The sequence below is a fragment of the Lagenorhynchus albirostris genome, chromosome X, assembly GCF_949774975.1.
Source record: "Lagenorhynchus albirostris chromosome X, mLagAlb1.1, whole genome shotgun sequence".
In the NCBI taxonomy this organism is placed as follows: domain Eukaryota; kingdom Metazoa; phylum Chordata; class Mammalia; order Artiodactyla; family Delphinidae; genus Lagenorhynchus; species Lagenorhynchus albirostris.
Window position 1 is genome coordinate 2182163 of NC_083116.1, and position 21141 is coordinate 2203303.

The 21141-nt window shown below is 58.7% G+C and overlaps 2 protein-coding genes across 2 annotated transcripts; both read left to right on the forward strand.

Annotated features, from left to right (window-relative positions):
• The first annotated feature begins 6147 nt into the window (after positions 1 to 6147).
• On the forward strand, positions 6148 to 12732 carry PNMA6A (PNMA family member 6A). Its single transcript, XM_060138651.1, is given in 7 exon segments — positions 6148 to 6357; positions 10924 to 11032; positions 11320 to 11803; positions 11805 to 12130; positions 12133 to 12302; positions 12304 to 12476; positions 12612 to 12732. Coding segments are annotated over 7 exon segments (1593 nt in total).
• A 1926-nt stretch (positions 12733 to 14658) lies between these two features.
• LOC132514015 (heat shock transcription factor, X-linked-like) lies at positions 14659 to 16801 on the forward strand. The gene is made up of 2 exons (XM_060138652.1): positions 14659 to 15204; positions 16124 to 16801. The coding sequence occupies exons 1-2, from the start codon at positions 14659 to 14661 to the stop codon at positions 16799 to 16801; spliced, it is 1224 nt and encodes a 407-aa protein (XP_059994635.1).
• Positions 16802 to 21141: the final 4340 nt, after the last annotated feature.

The following is a 21141-nucleotide window of genomic DNA, read 5'->3' on the forward strand; positions in this document are numbered from 1 at the left end:
AATGAATGTCTTTGAAAAAAAACCATGAAACACAACAAATAGTTTCCTTTCTTGCCCTTCTCCCGCCCCTTTCTCTGGGGTAAGCTGTTATTATTAAACATGGTATTCCTTTGAATGAAATGTCAATGTCCCATGAGGGAGAAGGCAATTGGGAATATCTCACACATCGTTATGAATGCTGAATGTGGGTAAGCGCCAGAGGCCAACAAAAAGCCCACACAACATTTAGAATTCTTAAAATGTTCATTTTTTTTTTCTGCTCAGAACTGGAGTTGCAAAACCCAGTTCAATCCAGGCCCTCCAGGTGGTCAGTTCCCACTCTTTCTGTGAACGGATCACATAAGAGTGCCTCCCGTGGGAGATACTAAATAAATAGAAAACCGCTCTTACTACGAGAAATTGAAAGAGGCCGTGCATGCCTTCCATCACTGCTCGGAAGGACACCAACTCGCCTGGCTTTCACTCACTCGCCTGGACAGGAGACTCCTGGCGCTTCTCTTTCCAGCATCCATGGTCCCTCTGCTGGCTCTAACTGGGAGATCATGTCCGGTCTGGAAATTGGAATCCCTAGTTTTTGAAAAAGAAAGGGGACCTAGTGATTTGTGCTGCGGACACAATGGTGTCCCAGAGTTCCATTCCAATCATTTGACCTTTGGGGGAAGAGGCATTATGGGAGACCCCACAGAGTGGTACCAAGAATATCTATCTCCACAGAGCCCAATGTGATTTCCAAGAAGGGCTGGAGGAAGGGAAAGGCGGTAGGCCTAGGAACAGTGGTGGGAAACTCTCAGCTGCAAGGAACAGCTGGCTTTACCCCCCCAGATAAAATGGGAATCTCAAGTCATCTCCATCGGAGCCTGAGAGGAAAACCCCTGGCCTAGAAGGTCAGAGGACAGAGCGCTCAACGCCTCTGAAGGAGCTTAAGAAAGTTTATCGACAGCTCCATCTGCCACTGGGCTTTCGACAGGAAAGAGAAACAGATCCCTCCGAGCAGGGTCCAGCCACCCCCCACCCTCCTGGTAGAAGCCTCGAAGACACATCTGGGAATACCACAGACTCCGAAAAGACCCAATCCATTCCTACTTACCTTGAGCCTCCTCGGGGAGGGCTGGAGTTGGCAGCACTGTAGAAAGAGAAGATGGACAGGAAGGGGTCCAACAGTGTTCAAGATCTCCTCTGCTCCAAGACCGTGCCAACTGAGCACGCACTACATGTCTAGCTGAGTGCCTTACTCTGTGGAAGCTACAAAAAGGAGCAGACACACCTCTTCTCTCAAGAAGAAAACCAATTTATTAGGAAGAAAATAATTAAAGCACATTCCAATGAGCCCTTACATGCCGGACATGGTGGGGATGGGAAATTCTCTCAGCAACAAGGAACTGGCTTGACTTGTCCCTCCGTACATGCTGAGCACTCCCAGCCCTGAGTACGAAGTCAAATGATTAGTTTTATTGTAGAGAGTATATGGACTGCTGGAGCGACAAAGAAGGGAGGGAGGTGGGGTTGGGGCAGTGATGCTGGATGAGTGAGAATGGCTTTATAAGGGAAGCTGAGACTTAGAGGGGACACTTCATACCTTTGACCCACATCATCAAGAGTCCTTACAGCAGAGGTTCAAGCCCCTTCAACTTCCATTGCTTTGCAGGGACGCATCCCCCCTGCCAGGCCCTTCTGCGGGATTACTGCACTTGTCTCATAACTGATCATCTTGCCACCTCCGATCTCATGCTCTACCTTCCATTGTCTACACGAGGGTGGCCGTTCTGAAATGCAATCCTAGGCATGGCAGGCTTCTTTTTAAAATCCTCTCCAAGCACTCCTTCTAGGATGAAACCAAACTCCTTCAAGTGATACTCTAGACCTTTATCAACCTGGCCTTATCTCCACCTACTCTTGCCCACAGAGACACCATGCTCCAGCAGAACTGTCCTTTTCACTGTTCCCTGCGTACATTATGCTCCTTTATGTCTCCAATGCTTTTGTACATGCTTTTGAACACATTCAAGTTCAAAAGCAATTACCATCTGATCCTAAAAACACCCCCACACTATCTCCTCAGGGATTTAAAACATCTAGACACTCATAATTACAAGGTTAGGTGAAAAAGGAGATAACAAAAATAGACATGAAAATGCACAAAAACAAAAGAAAATACACAAATTTGAAATCAGTTTTGTTGAGTAATAGAGTTATGAACAGTTCCTTTTTCTTCTACAAGAAGAAATACGTTAGCGTTGCTATACAGGTGTGCTCTGCTTTCGAAAGTTTTATGCTGCCACTTCCGTTTTATAGACCTACATCAGTACCTCTCTTTGCTAACCAAAGAAATCCAAAGGGAATTTATGAAAAATGAAAATTGCAACGTGTTCAGTGTGTGTTTTGCCGGGGGCCACAACAGAGGCAGTGCGCGCCCCTGAGCTGCAGCAAGAGTGGCACCTCCAAGCTCCTTCCTCAGGAACTATAGTCAGCATCTCAGCATCAAGCCTTCAGAGCTTTGAAATGTGTCTGTGAGCATCTGTGCTTGATCTCAGATTTATTTTGTGCATCCGTGAACAAGATGTGCCCTGGGGTCATTGCTTCTTTGCTGCCATTTCAGCACAGGAAAGGTTTCAGAGGAACACCCTGCTTTTGGATAGCAGGGCAAACCTGTATTTAGATTTCACTGGATGCCATCAAAATTGTGGTGTTAAAGTTTCATTTTCAAATGTCAACATTTACAGTGTAGCAGAACTGATGTATTTACAAGTATTTAAACTTAGAGTGAGAGCTTTAGATGCCAACTGCCATGTGTGAGGGGATGCATAGTTTCTCAGAGATTTTTTTGAGGGGGTTTGTGAGCAAACACTGACTGCTTCCCATCTAAACTCTCCTCTGCCGGCTAGGGCTCTGCAGCAGCCCATTCAGTGGTGTTCTGAAAGACCCCCTCGTCCCCGCCAAAACTTTCTCCACGTTGCAGCAGGAGTGACCTTTTAAAACGCAAATCTGATCACATTAGTCCCTTGCTTAGCAATCCTTCAACGACTTCCCACTGTGCTTTGAATTAGGGCTAGAGTCCTTCACCTGGTGTGAAGAGGTGTGTTATCGGTCTGCCAGTCCTGATGATCTCGAACCAGCCTCCCACCCTTGTCCCATATGCCGTATTTCAGCCTGTCTTACGTAATATTGTCCCCACCGCTGGACTTGTGAACACTGCTGTGCCCTCCGCCTGAACGTTCCTGCCTTCCTTCTTCCCCTGGGCATCTCCTACCTGTCCTTCAGTTGTCAGCACCGTTGCCCCAGGGAAGACTTCCTTGACTTTCCAGACTGATTCGTATCCCTCTAGAGAGTTGTCCTAGACCATTGTGTACCTTTCCTCATAGCACTAGTCATATTTGCCATTTTATGTCTCTATATCAGCAGGCATGATACTTAAGGCAGAGCCACAAAGACTCGGGAGTGATTTAACAAACAACCGAAATTGCAGTCCCTCCACACGTATTCCCGTCCCATCCACAGGACAAGCTCTCAGTTCCTTTCGAGTGAGAAAACAGCTCTTTGGCCTCCCTTCATTCCTCCCCACGCTGCAGTCTACAGGGAACTGTCCATGCTCTGAGGGCTCCACACTTGATGACCCTTGACGCTGAAAGGGGTCACTTTTCTGTCTCAAGCACCTGGCTCTGACAACCAAGAGTCCTGGCTTTCAAGGGGATTGTCTTTGCCAGTCTCCACAGACGTGTGAAAAAAAAAAAAACCCAAGAGTCACACCCTTTGTTGTCTTTGGACATTTCCCATTGTGTTCACCGCTCAGGTCCCTGAACTCTAGAGCCCTACCTGATTTGGAACAAGCACTCAGGGAACGTTGGTCGACCCTTTGCATCTCATTTGCTGCCACCTGGATGGATGCTAGGACACTGGGATGCATCCCCTTGATGGACATGGTAGTTTATCCCACAACGTTTCCTCGGGGGCTCATTTCCTTAAGGTCTCTGGTCATGCCTTAGACTATGCACTGAGTTAGGGCAGGGTGTGTTTCTGCTCTGGCCCACAGGTCGGCGTAGGCTCAGCACATACTACAATGGGTGGATCATCGTGGGGCAGCTTAACTCCTTGTTTGGGTGAACTAAAGGAGGTCCTCATTTTGTCTGGGGAAAGCCCCAGGAGCTCCCCGAGTTCACAGGGATGGAATATCCTACCCTGTGGGGAGGGGCAGGGTGAGGATAAAGCCTACCTTCCCTTCCCAAGGGAGAGGGACAGACAGGCCCCTTCACACCTGGCCCCCCTGGAGGTGAAAGGAGTGCTTGCAGTTGGAGAAGACTGTAGGTCAGTCAGGAGAGAGAGGGCCTAGGAAAGGGGTCCACAGACAAGCAGGCAGAGCCTTCGGAGCTCCCTGAGGGTCCACTGGGTGGGGCTGGGTCAGGCTCCTGAGGGAGGAAGTGGACACAGTCACCCTGGGTCCAGGTGTCATAGGGCAGGACACACCCTTATTCTAGGCATGGACGGAGGTGGCACGTCAAGAGGGACTAGACCTGCCCGCCTCTCCCGGGCTTCGGTCCTAGGAAGTGGGACCTGCTAGGCTCTGAGGAGACAGTGCCGGGAGAGGAGGACCAAGCCTGACAACACCGGGCCAGCCCTGCCTTGCAGCAGCCCAGCTCTGCAGCCTGGAAATTGCTATTCCTGGAGTCTTCACGGCTGAAGGCCCCTGAGTTCCCCGAGCCCCTCCCTCACTGGGGCTTTGCCCCCAACCACCCACCCTGCACGCTGCAGGAGGCAGACAGAGCCTGGATGGGACATCACGGCAGGGAGCACAGCATCACCTCAGGAAAATACAGAAACAGGGACTCTTCAAGACAGTACCACATACACACTCACAGGGGATCCTCACAGCCTCCAAGCAAGACAGAGGGGCAGATGACTCCAATCGACAGATGAGCAGTAGGGATCCGCTAAGGAAGAGTGACTTCCCCAGGCAAATATGAGGGAACCCAGGAGTCTTCATCAGCTCAGGCCACCATAACCAAAAGCCACAGACTGGGGGCCTTAAACAACAGACCTTGATTTTCTCCCAGTTCTGGAGGCTGGAGGTCTGAGATCAAGGTGCGGCAGGGTCGGTTTCTGGTGAGAGGTCTTTTCCCAACTCATAGGTAGGTGGCAGGCATCTCACTGTGTATGACCTCTTCTTTGTACAATGTGGGGGGCAGAGATGGTGGGAGAGAGAGCACAAGGGCAAGCGAGAGGTCTCTGGCTTCTCTTCTGATAAGGACCCTACTCCAATCCGATCAGGGCCTCATGACCTCATTTAACCTTAATTACCCCCTTGTAGGCCTTATCTCCAAATCCAGTCCCATTGGGGGTTAGGGCTTTGACATACAGACACTGGGGAGACCAAATATGGTCCAGAGCACCAGGTGCTCCATAACAGAGCCTCAGAGAATATGGCTTATTTCACCACCGCCTCTGTTCAAAGCGTTCAAAGTGACAGTTCAATGCATTTGGAAAACCGCATCCACCCCGCGACTAAGCCAGCGCCCTGTCAAAACAGAGAACATTTCTGTCTTCTCAGAAAGGAGCCACACCCTCCTTGCCAGTCGCTTCTACCTCCCTGGAGACTCTGCCACCCTCTGAAGTTCCTTCACCACAGGCCCATTTTGCCTGGTTTGGCATATTCCATGCCAGTGGAATCACACAGTGCCACAGCCTGGTGTCTAACTTCTCTCGCTCGGCATCCTCTCTGTGAGACACACCCGTGTGGCTGCGAGGGTCTGCAGCCCGCTGGTTCTCACTTCTGTGTAGGATTGCCCCAGAGTAGGGGACTCACAGCAAGTCCCTCGTCCCTTCTCCCGCTGATGGGCACTTGGGCTGGTTCTGGTGTGGAGCCATTATGATAAACGCTGGTGTGGATGTCCTTGAGGGAGTCTCTCTGTGGACATGTGCGTTCCATTGTCCTGGGTAAATAAGTAGGAATGACAGGCTGGGCCACAAGGGAGGGAAATGAACGATTTACTTAAGATGGCTCCACGCAGAATGTCCAAAGTGGTTGTGGCAAATCACACTCACATCACCAGTTCCTGGTGTGGGGACCATCCCAAGCCAGACACGAGGCAGAGAGAGGCCGGCCGCTTATCAGGCCGTGGCCTGAGTCCCACACCTGTACTGAGCACATTACGGAACATGCTGCAAGCAACCAGATCTGCGAAGGTCGGAGACTTGCTGACACTTACCCAGCCCAGTAGGACCCTCAAGTCAGGGAAGCACGAGAACCGTGTTGGGGTGGCGCTCAGAAGGACCATGCCACCCGAAAGCAGCCAACTGCACCTGCGAGGTATCCGTGGGCAGGTGGACGCGGAGGCTGCTGGCAGCCAGGAAGAAGCTGTCCCCCAGGTAGGAGTGGCCAGTGAGGGAATGGCAGGTTCACAAAGGGAAGAAGGGGCCTGCTTGGCTGCCCGAGAGCCTGTGGAGGGTTTGGGGCAGGGCTGGGAGCCCCCAGAGGTGGGGGCAGAGGAAGAGGACCACTGAGCAGACAGAGCAGGCTGCAGCTGGTGGGGAGCTGGTCTGAGGCCAAAATTTAGGAAGTGTGGGTGGACACTGCCTGGTGAGAAGGTAGGGGAGAGCTCCAGGCTCTCCCTAGAGGAGACAAGAGGGGCGCGTCGAGCTGCACAGAGCTTGGGCCCTCGGCAGTTGTGGGGCACAGAAGCCCCTCCCGGGCTGTGAGCCGACGACTCTCCCACTCAACCCTCAGAGGTCACCCAGCTGGCAGGCGGCCACACTTGCCGGGTCTCTGTGAGCTTAGCTAGGCTGGCCGCCCCCTGGACTCCATTCCCAACGGTAAGGTGTGTGGCGGAGGGGGTAAGTTATGGGAGCACCCTGTCACCTAGTGGCCCGGAGCCTGTGTGAATCTGTGTCTATTCCTCCCTTGCTCAACATCCGCTGGGCACTGGCTCTGTGCAGGGCCCGCTGCTGGCAATCAGGGGGAACAAGCCCAAAGACAGAAGACCCCGGAGGCTGAACCAAGCCAGTGGCATAATGACAAGTCCTTTACCTGCATCCGGGAGCCCAGCGGTCTGCCCTCGGAGCACCAAGTTGGGGGGTGGTGGTGAAGGGAGGAGGAGGACGGAAGGGGGTAAAATGTGTATCTACCTGGGCGTCACAGGGGACTCTTAAACGTGAGCATAGCCACAGGAACTCATCCCCACCCCTGTCACCCTGATGCCCACAGCAAAGACCCCAGCCAGCATCTATTACATGATGACACACGAGGCAATGCTGCTGATGTGAATATGAGCGGAGGGTACTCCAGGGTCCACGTTTGATGTGGGCGGCCAGTCGGGGAGGCCTCCAAGGCCAGGGCGTGGGAGGGGGGTTCCGCTGAGACTTGAATGCGGAGGAGGGGGCCACCATGGGAATTTTGGGGGGCGGCTTGTCCCACACAGAGGAGGAACCAAGGCAAAGGCCACAGATGGGAACGAGCTCGGTGTGCTCTGGGGCCGGCCGAGAAGTCCATCACAGCAGGAGTCTGGTGAGGGGGCTGCCGATGGGTGGCATGGGAAGGAGAGCCTAAGAGGAGGCCAGCTCCCGGCGGGGGTGGGGGAGCTGCTGGCCAGGGAGAGGACTTTGGAGTTTACTCTAAGGAGATGGGGAGCCACAGGGAGGACACATCACCGGGGAGGAGTGGGGTCTGGTGGCGTTGCAAAGAGTTTGCCCCAGCTGCCATGTGAGTGGGAATGAAGTAGAGAAAGGGGCCAGAGTGGGAGAAGGGAGAGGAGTAGACAGGGCCAGGGGCCGTGGAGATGTGGACGGGGGCAGCAGTCGCCGACTAGAGTCACTAAAATCTGATGATGGGTTAGATGGGGGAGGAGGAGCAGAGGAGAGGGGAGGAAGAATTCTGGTACCTCTGCTTGAGCAACCGGGTAGAAGGCAGAGCCCTTGGGGAAGCCTGGGGAAGAAGCAAGCGTGTTGAGGGGCATAGAGTGCTCCAGTCTGGACATCTTCATTCTGAAGTTCCCCTTGGGCATCCAAGTGGGCAGTTAGTTTGATGAACACACGCAGAGCTCAGGGAAGAGTTCCTGCCCAGAGACAGAACGTTTGGAGCCATCGGCAGGCAGATCCTTCTGGTGAGAGTGGTGTCAGAGGTGCCAAGGGGCCCGGAGCTGAGGCTGGGAGCCCACCTCCACCACATTGAACTCCAAGCAAAGGAGGAGGAGGAGGGAGTTGCAAGGAGAACAGGAAGGCAGAGAGCGATGCGGTCAGCCTGAAGGTGGGGGGCGGGGCTGACAGAAGCCAAGAGACAAAGGCAAGTGTTTTGAGAAGGTAGGATGGTCGGCTGTGTTAGGAGGTGGAGTCAAAGGAAGGCTGAGAGGTGGCAAACTGAAGGCAGTCAAGGCATCGCAGCCCAGCCCCAGCAGAGCGCGCAGCTGGTGTCCGGAGGCAGAGCTGGAGGAGAGTCCTGCAACTGGAGTCAGTACGTATGGAAGGAGGGAGAATAGGAAGGGAGGAGGCTGAAAAGAGGGGAAATGAGTCAACAGTCTGCTTGCAGGCCAGCTGGCCAGTTGGCAGCAAGGGTCCCGCATCTGCTCCCACGGGAGCACCTTCTCTGAGGAAGGACCCCAGACAAATTATGGCAGAAACCAAGGAGGACGCTGTGGGGTGGAATCTGTGACAGGACTGGGGCCGAGGTTCCCTAGACAGAAATTCTCACGGCAAGTGTTAAGAGCAGACAGTCTCGGCCCTCAGCAGTGGGAGGGCGGGGAGTGCACGCACCCATGAGGCCAACTGGGAAAGATGGTTTCTGAGAGAACACCCGTGTTTCTTCATTTACCCAGCACTTACCACCTGCGAGATAGGAAAGCTGGGAGAGTAAGGCCGCGTGGGCAAGCCAAGGTCCAGCTATAAGGCCAACTCCAAGGTGGCCTGCTTCTGGGTGATGGGTGAGTGTAAAACAAATGAGAGTGCCTTCAACCTTGATGCCAGGAACTTTCTCCCAGAAACAGGCCAACAACGCTTCTCCGTGGTGGGGAGGAAATGAGCAAAGGCGATTCACAGAAGAGCACCCGGGCACGGTTGGCAAACTTCTGAGAAGATACCCGCTCTCACCGCCAACTGGGGAAAGGCAAGGTGTACAGTAATGAGGCACTGCTTTTCCTTGTGCGGTGGGCAAATGGTCAAGGCTGGACAAGACCCAAGGCTGCTCAGGCTGTGGGGTCCACAGGACCGCTCCCACGCTGCTGGTAGGAGTGAACATGGGTTCAGCCGCTCATGGGAGGTAACGGATTAGCAACACCCGGTCATGGGCACAGCCCAAGTCCCAGCAAAACCACTTCTGAGCTGACAGCGGCTCAGACAGGCATGTGCAGGGTGCTGGTGGCAGCAGTGTCTGTAACAGCCAAAGACCAGGAACAGCCGGAATGCCCATCCCTGGGGTCATGCACAAATAAACCAGGGCTGCGATTCAACCAGGAGCTGGACACTCGGCGAAGTCTTGACCAGTAAACCTTGAGTAGGAAAAGCAAATCGCAGAAGAAGATGGTTGGCCGGATGCCAGGCAAGAAAAGAGAAGGGGGGAGGGGCAGCAACGACATCCGGAGGTGTGACCCCTAGAGGAACTCCCTGCCACCCGAGCAGTGGAGAGCTTGTCTGCGTGGACCCAGACTCCCGTGAAGGGACAGGTGCAGGGTGGCGAAACCCACAGGGACTTGACCTTTGTTTCCAGCAGAGGCAGGACTGCCCTGGTACACCATCTAGCCTAGGTGGCAAAGGAAAGGGGAAGGACCTAGGGAAGAAGGCTGACTCAGGGCCAGAGAGCCGGAGGTCTCTGGGGAGGTGCAACACCCATGCTGCCCTGAGGGGCCAAGAGAGCAATGTCCCAGAGCCCACTAGGCTGGTGAGGGCAAGGCACATATTGAGTACCCAACTCCCAGCACAGCAGCTCTCTGGTACACACCCTCGGGTGGAGACCCCAATTCTGTCCTTCCGCTAAGGCGTGGAGAAGGGGCAAGGACTTGCCCAAGGAAACAGAGTAAGACACAGGCGCTAGGAGTTGAGCTCTAAGTAGCAGAAGCCCACTATTGGGATTTGAACTTGGCAGCGAGCAAAACCGTGGCACCCTCCTGGGAGCTGGCTACTGGCACTGGGGTGGCGGAGTGCCTTGGCCCGTCATGCACCCACAGCGGCTGAAGCCTGCGGCTCCCGGCCTCCCGGCGAGCGGGGAGGGCAGCGTGTGGACCGCAGACCCTCCGATGGGGCGGTGTGTGTGTGAACGCCCGTGTGCGCCTGTGGCATCTACTCTGAGGAATCACACCTGGGCTGGGCGAGGTGCTCCTCGCCTAGCCTGGAGACAGGACCAGTCCTGGGAGGGGAGGGGGAGGGGGAGAACTGGTAAAGGAGCCCCAGAGGGCCACCCCCACGCCGCTGCTCCCCATTCCTTGTCGGAACGCAGTGTCCGCGGGCGCACCTCAGGGCCATCCAGCCACTCTCCGGCGGGCACCCGGGGGTGTGCAGCCCTCCCCACGCCGGCGCCCCGAGGGCTCGTTCCGGGAGGGGCGGGAGACTGGGCTGGGTCCCGGGTGGGGGCGCCGACCCCCGGACCCCGAGGGTCCCCACCGGTGCCGGCGCCCCGTCAGGGGCGGGGGAAGGAACAGGTGACGTCACCCGCGGTCCCGGGGCGTTCGCGGCGGTGGCGACAGCCCGGCCGCGTGACCCGCGCGCGCCAATGGCCCGGCCATCACCGGGGCGCCGCGGAGGGTCCGCGCCCGGCTACCACTGTGCCCCCGCCCCGAGTGAGTCCGCACTGCAGAGAGCGGTGGCGGGCGGGCAGGCAGGCGGTGGCGCGCTGGCCCACGTGCAGCGCTGAGAGGGGACAGGGACAGGGAGAGAGAGCCGGGGAAAGAGGGGCGCCCGACCCCGTCGCCGCTCAGCGCAGCCTCGCGCCCCTCATGCTGGGACCTCGGCCAGGAAAGACCCCGACCCGAAGAAGGTACCGGACCCGGGGTGGTGCGTTTGGCTCCGGGAGACCCTGCCACCTTCCGCTATCCCCAGCAGGACAGCGGCAGCCCGCGGGGCCGTAGGCGGGGGTGGGGGGGGGGAGGGGGGAGCGGGGGCGACGGCGTGGGGAGCGGGCTGTGGCCCCTGCGGGCAGGTGGAGAGCGGGGCGGGGGTCAAGCCTGGGCCGCAGAGGCAGCACGGGGGAGAGGAGGGGCAGCACGGGGTGGGGGTGGGGTGAGGTGGGGGGGCGGGTCGGCCTTAACCTCGCTCTTGTCCTGTTCGTGTTCACAGGCTGTGGAGACCTGGGCGGTTCTCTCTGAGTCCTAGACCCCCGCCCCAATTCATTCCCGTTCCCCCACCCCCCAGGGCCAGCCACCCTGGTCTGCACCGGGAAAAGTTTCCTACCCCTAGCATTAGCCCCGCACCGGAGGAAACTGCGGGCGGTGGCGGTGACCATGCTGCGGGACCGGTGCAGGTGGATGCGCGTCAGCGCTCACAGGGGCCAGCTCATCCTGGGCATCCCGGAACACCGTGATGAAGCCGGACTCCAAGAGTCTCTGGAGGCTGCCCTGTGGCCGGTGGGCCACGTTACCGTGCTGGGCAAAGTGTTCCGAGAGGCCACAGAGGCCCTGGTCGAGCTTCACCGGAAAGTCGATTATGCTTTGGTCCCCAGGGAAATCCCAAGCGCTAGAGGTCCCTGGAACGTGGTCTTTGTGCCCCGATGCTCAGGAGAGGAGTTTCTAGGTGGCGCGTTCCCCTTCCTGTGGCAACAGGGGCAGACGGTGGAGAGTGTGGCCGGTGCCCTGGGGCTGAGGCTGGGGCTGAGGCTTGGGCTGTGCAGGGTGTGCTGGCATCAGTCAGGCGGTCCAGCCTTGGGTGAAGATCCTGCGGTACCAGCGCCTGGGCGTGTTTTCCGGGAGGGACCAGCGGACCCCGGGGAGGAATCCTGTGAGGCTAGACCTGGCTAGACCTACCTCTGACATGCTGCATGTGCGGCGTGGGGTTTTGGAAAGGGAGAGGAGGAGGAGGAGGCTCATGGAAGGCCTGCGAGGGATGGCCCTGCAGTTTGTGCCCAGGATCCTGGTGGAGAACCCTGCCAGGACCGCACAGGACTGCCTGGCGGCTTTGATCCAGGTGTTTGGAGACAACGAGTCCCAGGCGACCATCCGGGTGAAGTGTTTGCTCAACAGCAGTCAGGTGAGTGCCTCTCTGCTTTTGTGTTGCAGATGGAAGCCCTGCTGCACAAAGCCATCAAGAGAGGGACCCTGACCAGAGCCTCAGCTGACCGTGTGCCCCTGAGGCAGGTGCTCACTGGGGCCAGCCACACTGAGCCCCTGGATGAAGCACTGAGCAAAGCTGAGAGTGGTTGGGAGGCCTCCACGTTTCATGGAGATGCTGAGGAGTGTCTGAGAGTCTGAGGCGTGGGAGGCCAGTCTAGCCAGGAGCAAGAGAGCCCAGGCAGGGGAAGGGGCTGCTGCCCGGGCCAATGCCCAGGCTGATGCCAGAGCCAGAGCTAAGGCAGAGGATGACAGTGTGGAGGAGGAACAGGGGGAGGTGCACGTCGACGACAAGTACCCCACACCTGCGCGCCCAGGTCAGGCGGGACCCTCAGAGGCCCCCGGAGGCCCCACTGCTCCCTGGATGGGCAGGGCTTCCCCGGCGGGCCCAGGAGGTCCGGGCTGGGAGCCCGAGGAGGGGCTCAAGTCCATCCCAGACGAGCCAGGAAATGAGGACGGGGCTGCGGAGAGAAGCAACTCCAAGTCCTCATGTGGCCAATAGGCTCAGCAGGCCCCGGGGGGCCCCCAGGCCCGGAGGCAGGAGGAGGCCAGGCCAGGCAGCCTCCTAGCCCCACACGGGGAGCAGGGTGGAGGGAAGGGCCAGCCCAGCCCAGCTCAGCCCAGACCAAGCCCCTGGGTCCCCCCCACCACCCCCAAGGGGCCGTGGCCACCACCATCAGTCCTTCCAAGTGACCAAGATGACCATGTTTGACACCAAACTAGGCAGGGAGAGATGCCCCCCTGCTTTACCACGGCAGCACCACATCCAGCCCCTGCTCCAAAGCCTGCCAGCTCAGGCGGCTGACCTGGGAGCAGCCCTGAGTGACCAGCTCTCACCTGGGTGAGGGGCACCTGCAGATGGCTGCCACCCACACTGCACTGGGAGACGTTACGGGGAACCTCAAGGTGCCTGGGCCTCCCTCCTGAGAGGGGACCCCTATTCATCATCCCCTGGGGCAGGTTGCTCCCTGTACTGGCAAGCCCAAATGTGTCCCTGTAGGCCCCAGAGGGACCCAGGTGTCAAGGAACCCCCAGCCCCCGCTCCCCTCCCCCCAACACACACACCCTAGCCATCGTCCCCCCGCAGAGCCCTGAGGTGCGCCACGAGCCAGCCAAGGCTCTGGTCTCTGTGGGCCGGTGTCGTGAGCTCAACGTGTGCTTTCTGGGCATAGATTCAGGCCCAGCGCTGCCTGTTGTTGTGGAAAGGTGCATGTGTTCTCCTCTGAGCAGTCCACCCCGCCCCGGTCCCGGCGCCGAGACAGGAAGCCCAGTCTCAGGAGCCGGCAGGAAGGACAGGATGGACGAGGTCACAGCCAGCGCCCACCCCAGGACCTGGGCTCCCCCCCGGGACCTTGGGAAGGAAGACCTTGACCGGGGCTGCAGGAGGTCTGCGGGAGGCCCCCCAGGGCTTGTGTTCTGCTGGGCCACCCCGTTGTTCCTCGGGACTCCACGTCCCCGGCTCGGTGGCGTGCGCCCTGCTGTGGGGCTGCCCTGTGCCCGCCATAGGGCAGGGCCAGGCCCCGGGCATGTGGGCCAGAAATGGAGGGTCTGCCCTGGGGGGAGCGGGCATGGCCGGTGCCCATCTTCCTGGCGAGAGGCCACCCGCGGGGCCCTCAGGAAGGGAGACTGTGGGGAGATGGAGGGCCGCCGGGTGGGGTGTAGCGGAGGCACCTTTTTGAGGACCCTGGGTGGGGCCGGGACCCGTGAGCTCCGGTGGCCGTTAGAAGTTCCTCTGTGTGTTGTTATGCCCTGTGTTCAATGGTTTCAGTCAATGTTTCTGTTTAATAAATTTCCCTGAACGTTTCATCTGAGTCTGGCCTCTGCTGTGGGCAATGGAGGGAAAGGGCTGCTGCGGGTGAGGGCGGGGGTCCAGAGTCCGATTCCTGCTCAGCACCCATGGGACACCTCTCCGGGGAGAGGGTAAGGTAGGCACTTTGCAGACCCAGACATCGTGAGGGTTTTTCTTCCAGTTCATAGGTGAATCGTAAAGTTTTAGCGACCTTGACCGTGGGCCGCGTCTCGGGCGATGCTCGTGCTTGAAATCATGGGTGCTGTGCACGGCCCGGAAGGCCAGGGGACACACAGGAGGACTTCTGACCTCGTGGGTCACACGTGGGTCCGTGCACGTCTGCCTGGCCCGGGGGCTCCGGGACCAGAAGGCCGTGCCCGGTTTGCACGAGCGCTCGGCCTGTGGCTCTGCACCCGTGCACGAGTGTCTTCGTGCCCCCTGCGATGACGGGCGTGAAGCAGGAGGCTGACATGCTGACGGGCCTGCCCTTTATGATGTCACTTCCTGGCTGGGCTGTGCTGTCACCCCCGAGCAACCGGAGCACTTCTGTGAGGGGCTGAGCGGGAGTGTGAGCCCAGGGTGCTGCCGACCGCGCTGCACTGTCCCGTTTACGTGGCGGAGGGACACGCCGCGCTCCGCATGGCTGCGGACGAGAAGGGCCCCGCTGCGGGCAGGGCGCCCGGCTTCGGCGAGGCGCCTCTTCCTCCCGACACAGCGGCTCCGGCCCTCGGCTCAGGGAGCTGCACCCCCCAGTCCCTCGCCCTGGACCAGCCTGTGCCCGCGGGGCACCCCGACCTCAGGCTGCTGCCTGGAGAAGCCGCTTTCCAGGATTTGACGGAAGAGCCTTTGTTGAAAAGGCCTCGCACCGCCTGCGAGGCCGTGTGGGAAGGCAGCCTGCTCTTCCACCCCTTTCCCAGGAAGCTGTGGACGATCGTCCACAGCAGTCGCTTTGCATCCATTGGGTGGAATGAAGACGGGACTTGCATAGGCGTCAACAGGCCGCTGTTTCAAAAGGAGGTTTTGGACAGGGACGGCCTAGACAAGGTGTTCAAGACAGAATGTATGAAGAGCTTCATCCGCCAGCTTAACCGCTATGGATTCAGCAAAGTGTACCAGGACATGCACACGTCCCTCTGCGTGACCAACCTGTCCACGAAGGAGCGGCCCGCCCACGTCCTGAGCGAGGTAAGGAGGGCGGGGGACGGCGGGGGAGGAGCCCTCTCCAGGGGCTGAGCCGCTGGGCCCGGGGGTGGGCGGGTGCCAACCCCGGGGCCGCCTGGGACGGCGGCAGGCGTGTCGGGAGAGCTTCCTTTAAAGGTGGTACTTGGGGACCGGCGTGACGGCCGGAGCTGGCAGTGCCGCGAGCTGTGTTGGGACGTTGTTATGGGGGGACCCGAAGCGTTCTCAGCACAAGGACGTCACTTCTCTTCCTCCTCCTTTTCCCTTTGGTGTGTCTGTGTGAGGTGATGCGTGTGAACTGGACCCCCTGTGGTGATCATTTCACAGCACACGCGGGCAAGGCGTCATCCTGTACTCCTGACACGTGGGCAGTGCCGCTCGTGCCTGACACGCAGTCACAGCGGGAGACAAGAGGACACTGCTGCAATGCTGGCCCTTCCCGTCCTGCTCGGGGACAGTGGCCCGCCGGGGGGAGGGGGGAGGTCTGTGTGCCCCCTTGACTCCCATAGCTCCAGAGCATCACTTGAGTGGGGGCGCAGGTCCTTTCCTGGGAAGCAGTCAGCGTCCCCGGTCTGGCCCCTGGAGGTGCTGGCCAGGGGGCGATTCGGACACTTCCTTAGAAAGCTACCGAACCTTGTTGCAGTCTCGTACCTGCAAACGCCAAGTCCCCTTTCGTGGGCCTTGTACTCATACTAAGGGGCCATTTTCAGTCATTTTCCAAGGGCGAAAGGCGATGGTGAGTGAGCGAGTCTCGGGGATGTCAAAGCTGGGGCACAGCGTCCTGCTGGGACCGGGTCCCGCTTTCTCCAAAGAGGCCTTGGGTCGGCTGGGGGAGGGCGCCCAGGGGCCCAGCCAGGCGGCTGCTGCTTGCGAGCAACTCTTTTGTGACTCGGGGTTTCCTTTTCTCTCTCAACTGTGACCTCAGTTACACTTCTACCACAGTCCCCTGTTTCAGAGAGACTGCCCGCACCTCCTGGTGAGGATGAAGCCGAGAGTGCACACTAAACCAGCATCCGGGCAGGTGGACGGCGAGCCGGCAGCCCCGGGGCACCTCCCGGCGCCCAGCGCCGCGGAGCCGCAGGACGGCCTCCCACCGTATCCTGAGCTCATCCAGGGGACCCCGAGCTACCCGCAACTCGACCATGCCTCCGCCCTGGCCAGGACTGACTCTGTCGCTCCGGCCCCTCCTTGGACAGCAGCCGAGCCCCCCACGCCGGATCCCAACGCGCAGGTTCTGGTCCCTCTAGTCCCTGTCCTGGCAGAGGTGGCCCAGCCAGCCGAGGTCCCCTGGCTCTGCTGCTCCTGGCCTCCCGCCCAGATGAGTCCTCCCTGGCCCGTGCCGGGCCTGGCCGCTGCACCCCCCCAAGTCCTCAGCCTTCCCCCCCCGCGCAGGTCCCGGGGGCCGCGCTGCTGCCTCTTGCGCACCCTGGATGCCCGAGGTGGCCGCCAGGCCTGCCGACTCCCTGACCTTGATCCGTCAGCCCCTGAGCCCCTTTGCTGCTGCTGCATGGGCTCCCGCTGTTTCCTGGAATACCCGACCCCTCCAGGCAGGCCCACAGAGGACCCTGACCAGGCAGACCCTGCAGACACACGGAGGTGGTAACGCGGCCAGAACCTTGCAGGGCAGTAAAGAGCACGGGGACATGAGAGCGATGTTCCACCCAACACATGTTTGGCGCCTCCGTCCTGGGCGTGGCTGAGCAGTTGAGTCCCCTCAGCAGGAAACGATGACAGGTGACAGCCCACCCCCGGCCCAGTGCGGGCACCTAGCAGACACCTGGAGAAGCCCCTCAGACGCCCTGTGTCCACCCACTAGAAAGACCCTTGAAGGGCTGGACAAGCACAAGGAAGGCCCTGGCACCCGCGGCTTCACAGTTGCGGGGGCATCGTGTCCAGCAGGGTCTCGATTTGACAGATGAGAAGAGCTCAGGCCTCCCCTGGTCAGAGGCCTGAAAAGAGCCCTTACTGTCCTGAGACGCACAGGTGTGGAGGTGACGGTCCCTGGCAGGGGCCTGCGGGTGTTCAGTTTGGGGATGCTCTGGTGTCTGGACAGCAGGATTGAGGTTTGCTTTTCACTGCGGGTCCTGCGTCTGGAGACATTTTCCTGGTTCTCTTTTCCTTGCCTTTCGAGCTAAACACTTCAAGGGGGCCGTGCTCCACCACCCTCTGGGGGCTGGGGTGTCGAGCTTATACCGCGAGTCCTTGTGGTCAGCTCCCAGTGGTGTGTACAGAGCACTGAAGGCCAGGGCGCACCCCCAGCTCACAGTTGCTGCCTCCACGTGTGGGGGATGGGCCGGGGGACCTGGCCAGGACTCTGTGGCTGTCACAGCGATAGGGCGACATCCCCTCCCAAACACTGCTAAGGAGGGGGCGGGGAGCGGGAATTGCCTAGAGTTCCAGGGGTTAGGACTCCATGCTTTCACTGCAGTGGCCCGGGTTCAATCCCTGGTCGGGGATCTAAGATCCCCCAAGACTTGTGGGGTGGCCAGAAACACAGAAAAGAAAAAATAGGTGGGTTGGGGGAGGAGGGGAAGTAGACCCAAGGTACCAGGAATGATCCAAGCACCAGCAGCCAGAGGAGCCCCGGGTCTGCCCGGGTGAGGGGTGGTCCCATCTGCTGCTCCCGTCTGTCACAATGCAACAGCTAGTGCACGTCAGGGGGGTCTCTTGAGCAGCCCAACAGCAGTGCCCCAAATGAACGATGCAAAAATGGACAGAAGGGACGGAAGAAACCGGTCTACAGTAGAAGTGGGAGACTTCGGTCCCCCCTGTGATGGATTCAAATGGATCTCCCAGCTCCCACCCCAACCATTAAGTCCACCTGTTGCAGTGCTAATCCCAAGGTGCATGTATTTGGAGATAGCACCCTTGGGGAAGTCAGTAAGGTTAAATGAGGTCACAAGGGTGGACCCTAGTCCGACAAGAGCGGTGTCCTTTGGAAAAGAGGAAGAGACACCGAAGATCTCCCTCCCTCCCTCCCTCAGCCTCTCTTCCACCCTCCCAACCTCCCTCCCTCTCTCTCCCTCCGTTTCTGTCCCTCCGTCCCTCTCTCTCTCCATCCCTCCCTCCCCCTCTGCCCCCTCTCTCCCCGCTCCCTCTCTCTCTCTCTCTGCCCCTACCTTCCTCCCCCTCTCTCTTTCCCTCCCTCACCCCCTCCCTTTATCTCTCTCCCTCCCTCCCCCTCTCTCCCTCCTTCCCTGCTCCTTATCTCTCTCTCCCTTCCCTGTCTCTCCCTCCCTCCCCCTCTTCTCTCCTGCCCTCCTTCCCTCCCCCTTCCCCTCTCGCTCTCTCCCTTCCTCCCTTCCCCTCTATCACTCCCTCCATCTCTCTCTCTCTCTCTCTCTCCTCTCTCCTTCACTCCCTACCGCCTCTCTCCCTCCCTCATTCCCCTTCTCTCTCTCCTTCCCTCCGTCCCTCTCTCTCTTGCTTTCGATTCCTCCCTCCCTCCTGTGTGTGTGTGTGTGTGTGTGTGTGTGTCTCTCTCTCTCCCCCCTACCCCTCCCTCCCCCTCTCTCCCTCCCTCCCTCCTTTCCTCCCTTTGTCTCTGCCCCTTTCTCTCCCTCCCTCCCTGCCTCTTTCTCTCTCTCTCTCCCTCCCTCCCTCCTTCCCTCCCTGTCTCTTTCCCTCCCTCTCTCCCTCCCTCTTTCTCTCTCTCCCTCGCTCCCTCTCTCTCCCTTTCACTCTCTCCCTCCCTCCACCTCTCTCCCTCCCTCCACCTCTCTCCCTCCCTCCCTCCTTCCCTCCCTTTGTCTCTCCCCCTTTCTCTCCCTCCCTCCCTCTTTCTCTCTCTCTCTCTCCCTCCCCCACCACTCTCTCTCCCTGCCTCCCTTCTCCCCCACAACCTGTTCAGAGAAGCAGCCAAGTGAGGGACCAAGAGAAAACCAGCTGTCTGCGAGCCAGGAACAGACGCCTTCCCTCACCTGAAACTGCACTTTCCAGCAAGTTGAGGTTGGACTTCTAGCCACCAGGACTGGGACCCAGTACATTTCTGTAGTTTTAGCCACCCCCTCTGTGGGACTTTGCTATGGCAGCTCTAAGCAGACTAACACAGCCTGCTTTCATTATGGGTACAGCGACCAGACAGCACCGCAGTACGGGAATCACAGATTTGAACAGCACTGTACAAAGACTAGGTCTCATGACATGTGTAGACTATTAGCCCCAAGAACAGAGTAGACACGTGCTCGAACAGAGTAGACACGTGCTCGTCAAGCGTACCTAGAACGTTCTCCAGGGTACTCCACGCGTCAGGCCACACAGCATCCCTCAGTAAACTTAAGGGGATACAAACAAAAGGGCTGAAATCATACAAAGTATGTCCTCTGGCCAAAATAGAGTGAAATTAGACCTCAATAACAGAAGGAAATGTGGGAAATCTGCAAAGAGAGGGAAATTGAGCCGTGCGTCCCCAAATAACCGCATTAGTCTGGGACGATGCCAAATCCCACAGCACAGGATGAGGGGCTGAAACAGCAGACACAGATTCTCACGGTGGTTCCGACCAGGAGGCCGAGAGGGAGGGTCCAGCAGGGGTGGCTTGTACTGCGGCCGGTCTCCTTGGTTGCAGGTGGCCGTGCTCTTACCGCCCCTCACGTGGTCACCCTCTGTGCACGCACCCCCAGGCCCTGCCTTCTCTCCTTGCGTGTGCTGATCCGCTCTTCCCTCAAGGGCACCAGCCATCTTGGATCAGACCTCATCCTAATGGCCTCATTTCAACCTAAGAACCACTAACTCCAGCCACAGTGACATTCTGAGGTTCTAGGGGATTGGGGCTTCAACATGCAAATTTTGGGGGGACGCAGTTCAGTCCATAACAATAGCCCAGGGAACGTACAAGACATCACAAGGGAAACTAGAAAATACTTTGAAATGAAGAAAACACATACCAAAGGCCCAGGACTTATGGCACGCGGCCAAAGAGGCACTTGGGACCTAAAGCTGCAGACACCCGTGTTCCAATGGAGGCGACACCTCAGATCAACCGCCTCATCTTGAACGGGGACAAGCGAGAAGACGAGGAAGGCGAGCCCAAGCATTCTGACAACAAATGTTCACGAGAAAAGAAAAACTGCGCTAATCCACGTACGCGGGGATCCCAAGACGTGCACTGGTCGGGAATCCTCACAACATGGGGGAGGGCGCATCCTTCTTACACACTCAGTAACAAGAGCTACAGCCACCGACCACTTCATTTGGCCCAGGCTTTCTACAAGCAGGTCACATCATGGGGAAACCCACACCAATGCTTTTGCCTGGTACTGTTAGGAGGCCCATTTTACAGATGGAGAAATCGAGGCGTAGGGAGTCTCCATGATTTGATCAGCTTGTCACTAGAAGGACTCTTATTCAAGCTAAGCATCATATGCGTGCGAAGACCCATCCCCGCACTGGCCTGACCTGTCTCCCCAACAGTCAAGGGGGATTCAGCTGTCCTCCACGGGGTCCTACTACCTGACGCCTCAGGCCACATCATGGAGAAAACACAGGGAAGCCAGGCATTAGTGCCCATGAGAGCCTGACACTGGATTCTGCCCATGTGGCCTCCCCAGCCCCATCAGGTCACCATCTCTCGTGAAATGGACACGAGGGCCAGGGAGGAGGGTGAGGGTCTAGGACTGAGGGCGTGAGGATGGAGAAGGGACCCGGACGTGGGGGTCCGAGGCACGGCCCTCTGAAGGCGGCTCCTATGCTCAGGCTTGGGCCCTGCTCTCTCCTTCCACTGCCCACTCTGCTCCCTTCTGTCCCAGCGGCGTGGTGGCCCCACGTTCTCCTGCAGGCTCACTTCCCCGGGCACACTGGCTGTCAGGCAGGCGGCAAGCCTGCATTCAAAGCACGGGGACCGCCGGGCTGGAGGAGTCGCCGCGTCCCCACGGGGCGTGAGTGTCTGTGCCCTTCAGGGCCCTGCGGATGCCCCTCCTCCTGGATGCTTGCTCACACGTGGCT

Excerpts from the sequence above, each read along its gene's own strand:
- LOC132514015 (XM_060138652.1), top strand. The coding sequence starts at position 14,659 with ATGGCTGCGGACGAGAAGGGCCCCGCTGCGGGCAGGGCGCCCGGCTTC. Across the intron at positions 15,205-16,123 it reads CCGCCCACGTCCTGAGCGAG|TTACACTTCTACCACAGTCC; the intron begins GTAAGGAGGGCG and ends CTGTGACCTCAG.